Source organism: Phaethon lepturus, unplaced genomic scaffold (assembly GCF_000687285.1).
Source record: "Phaethon lepturus isolate BGI_N335 unplaced genomic scaffold, ASM68728v1 scaffold55561, whole genome shotgun sequence".
In the NCBI taxonomy this organism is placed as follows: domain Eukaryota; kingdom Metazoa; phylum Chordata; class Aves; order Phaethontiformes; family Phaethontidae; genus Phaethon; species Phaethon lepturus.
The window spans coordinates 1-2,480 of record NW_010519481.1 but is presented as its reverse complement, the minus strand read 5'-3'; the positions used below and the strand labels follow the sequence as shown (position 1 = coordinate 2,480).

General features: G+C 53.3%; 1 protein-coding gene across 1 annotated transcript; it reads left to right on the top strand.

Moving 5' to 3' along the window:
- Positions 1-1,132: 1,132 nt before the first annotated feature.
- LOC104613571 (putative methyltransferase DDB_G0268948) lies at positions 1,133-2,019 on the top strand (the record flags this gene model as incomplete). Its single annotated transcript, XM_010297043.1, has 3 exons — positions 1,133-1,243; positions 1,369-1,529; positions 1,806-2,019. Coding segments are annotated over exons 1-3 (486 nt in total), but the record flags the coding sequence as incomplete, so codon positions are not given.
- Positions 2,020-2,480: the final 461 nt, after the last annotated feature.

Below are 2,480 nucleotides of genomic sequence, written 5' to 3'. Positions count from 1 at the left end.
GGAGAAGGCTTCTCTGAGCGCATGGAAAGCGCCCGGAGGACTCCCCGTCCACAAAGGGGCTTTGGCAGGGCTGCTGTTCCCCACTGGGAGCGTCTAGTCCTGAGCTGGCTACGCTGCGACCTCGCTCAGCATCTCTTCGTGCGTCGCAAGGTATAATAACCCGTTCTTGCGCGATGTCGGGTATTTGCGCATCACTCGGGAAACTCCCTGTTGTTGCATCCTTCTGCCCACCTCGCCGGCTGTAAGCATGCGAGAGGGTGCCGTTGCCCATCAAACGAGGCAGGGAATCCTTCTGGCAGGTTTTTGGGGTCTGTCATCAGACCTCAGAGCTGCTGCTGTCTCAGTCGGTGCGTGCTCAGGCGCTGAGATAAACAGGATACGGCTGAGAGCCTTCTGGCACGATGGGCGAAGACTGACGTGCCGGCAGCCCCTGGGCCTCGGCTCGTGGGACCCTGCCCAGTGGGTGCATGGACCATGTGGTTTAGAGCAGCTGGGTCTTCACATGTATGGGGAAGCAGAGGCACGCTGGGTGCCGTGTCTCTGAAAGCAGCTTGGACGGTGCTGTGGACACGGGGCTGAGCTGGCGGGAGGCCCGAGGGGCCCCATGGCAAGGCCAGGCTTGGTTCTGGGTGATGGGTTTAACGGGCCTCTTGATCTTAAGCATTTCTGGGGCAGAAAGGGACAAAAAAATCTATTGTGTTGTTCAGAAAGCGCAGGGTGGAGTTGCTGTCATTGTGTTGCTAATACTAAAACACGAATTTTCTTAACCCCCAAACTTTTCTACTGTTAGTTTTTCTGCTCAGTCCCCCCAAATCCACAGACATTCCAGCTGCAATGGTGACTTATTTCAGAAGATACCCAGGCGGGTGGGGAAAGCAAAGGAGTAAGAAGAAGGGTTTAGACAGCTTTTCCTTGTCGGACACTGCTGGTTTGCTTCTGCGATTCACTTATACCTGGGAGAGCAGGTTCACGCTCCACTGCTGGAGCCTCATGGGTAAAGTTGTCCCTGGGCCCCTGCCAGGACCTGGAGACTCTAGTGCCTGCGGTCACAGACTAAAAAGACAGGAGGAGTTTGATCCCGTGATAAGAAACCTGGCTTACTGCCTCCTTCCAGGTGCCAGGTCACCCAAGCATGGCAGTCCAGATGTTTGAGGGGAGAGGGCACGCGGCTGTCTACCGGAAATACAGGTTTGCTCCGGGCAAAGAGCTGCAGCAAACCATCCTTGCCTATCTGCAGGAAAAGGTGAGTGGGGTATGGCCAGGCTGTGGAAAAAAACAAGGCACTAGTTGTGGTCAGTAGTATTTGTGGGCATAAGAACCCAGAAATGGGGTGGCTGCCCGCTGAGATGCATCCACTCTTCCCTGCAGAGGGCAAACCCTGCCGAGCTAGTCGTGGATGTCGGTTGTGGATCTGGACAAGGCACCCGCTTCCTTGCAGAGCACTTCAAGAAGGTAGTGGGAACGGACATCAGCGAAGCACAGATCCAGGAGGCCAGGGATGCACCCTCCATGCCCAATGTCTCCTACCTGTGAGTGTTGGGGGAGCAAGCTCAGCCAAAAGCAAAACTCAGGTCCTCACATGGAGGTGGTGTTTTGTGAGTATGATCATTGCAAGAGCCAGCTAGTGCCAAAGAAAATTCCATTTGATGGGATTCCTGGGGTGAACGGGCATTATCCTAGACTTACAGTAGCCGTGGTCTTGCATCCCAAATGGTCATCATCGACTCCAAAATATACCCACTGACTTCATGTCCTACTCTCTAATTCCTGTATTACACACTACCTTTTCTTCTTCCCCCTTCCAGCGTGTGCCCTGCAGAGGAGCTGCCTTTTGAGGATGCCTCAGTGGACCTCCTGACTTCGTTTGCAGCTGTGCACTGGTTTGATATCGAGAAGTTCATGAGAGAAGCAAACCGGGTGGTTAAGCCAGGTGGTTGCGTGGTCATCAGCACCTACACTGTGGACATGAGTTTGCGCTATGGAAACTGCTCTGAAGAGCTGACGAAAGTCTTCAGGGAGGTGAGGTGATGAAACCTAAGCCTCAGGGCTTCCCCTCCTGGTCTGGGCAGGGAGAAATGTGTAGTACTTGGATGCAGAAAGGAAAGCAATGGGCTTGGCGAGTACAACTAGAGAGGTCCTGTTGCAGGATGGGGGCAGAGAGATGGTTAAATACAGGGACAGGTTGAGATGGGGGTTTGGTGGCTCCCATGCAGTGCTAGGGCTGGCTGGACGAGGAGAAGGGGGACATTGGGATCAATAGGGCAGACTCTGGTGTGGCAAGAAGGGCTGCGGAGCAGGTCTGGGAGGCTGGTATTATCAGAGAGACTTCTCCCATTACTCTGATCACAGTGAAAAGAATGGGAAGTAGAAACTGTTTGGGAAGAGGCTTTTTTAGTGATGTTTCTTGACAAACAGTTTCAACAATTCAATAAAAGGAGACTTTCCACTGTGAGTAAGAGCAGTGTTGGTGTCACCGAAAT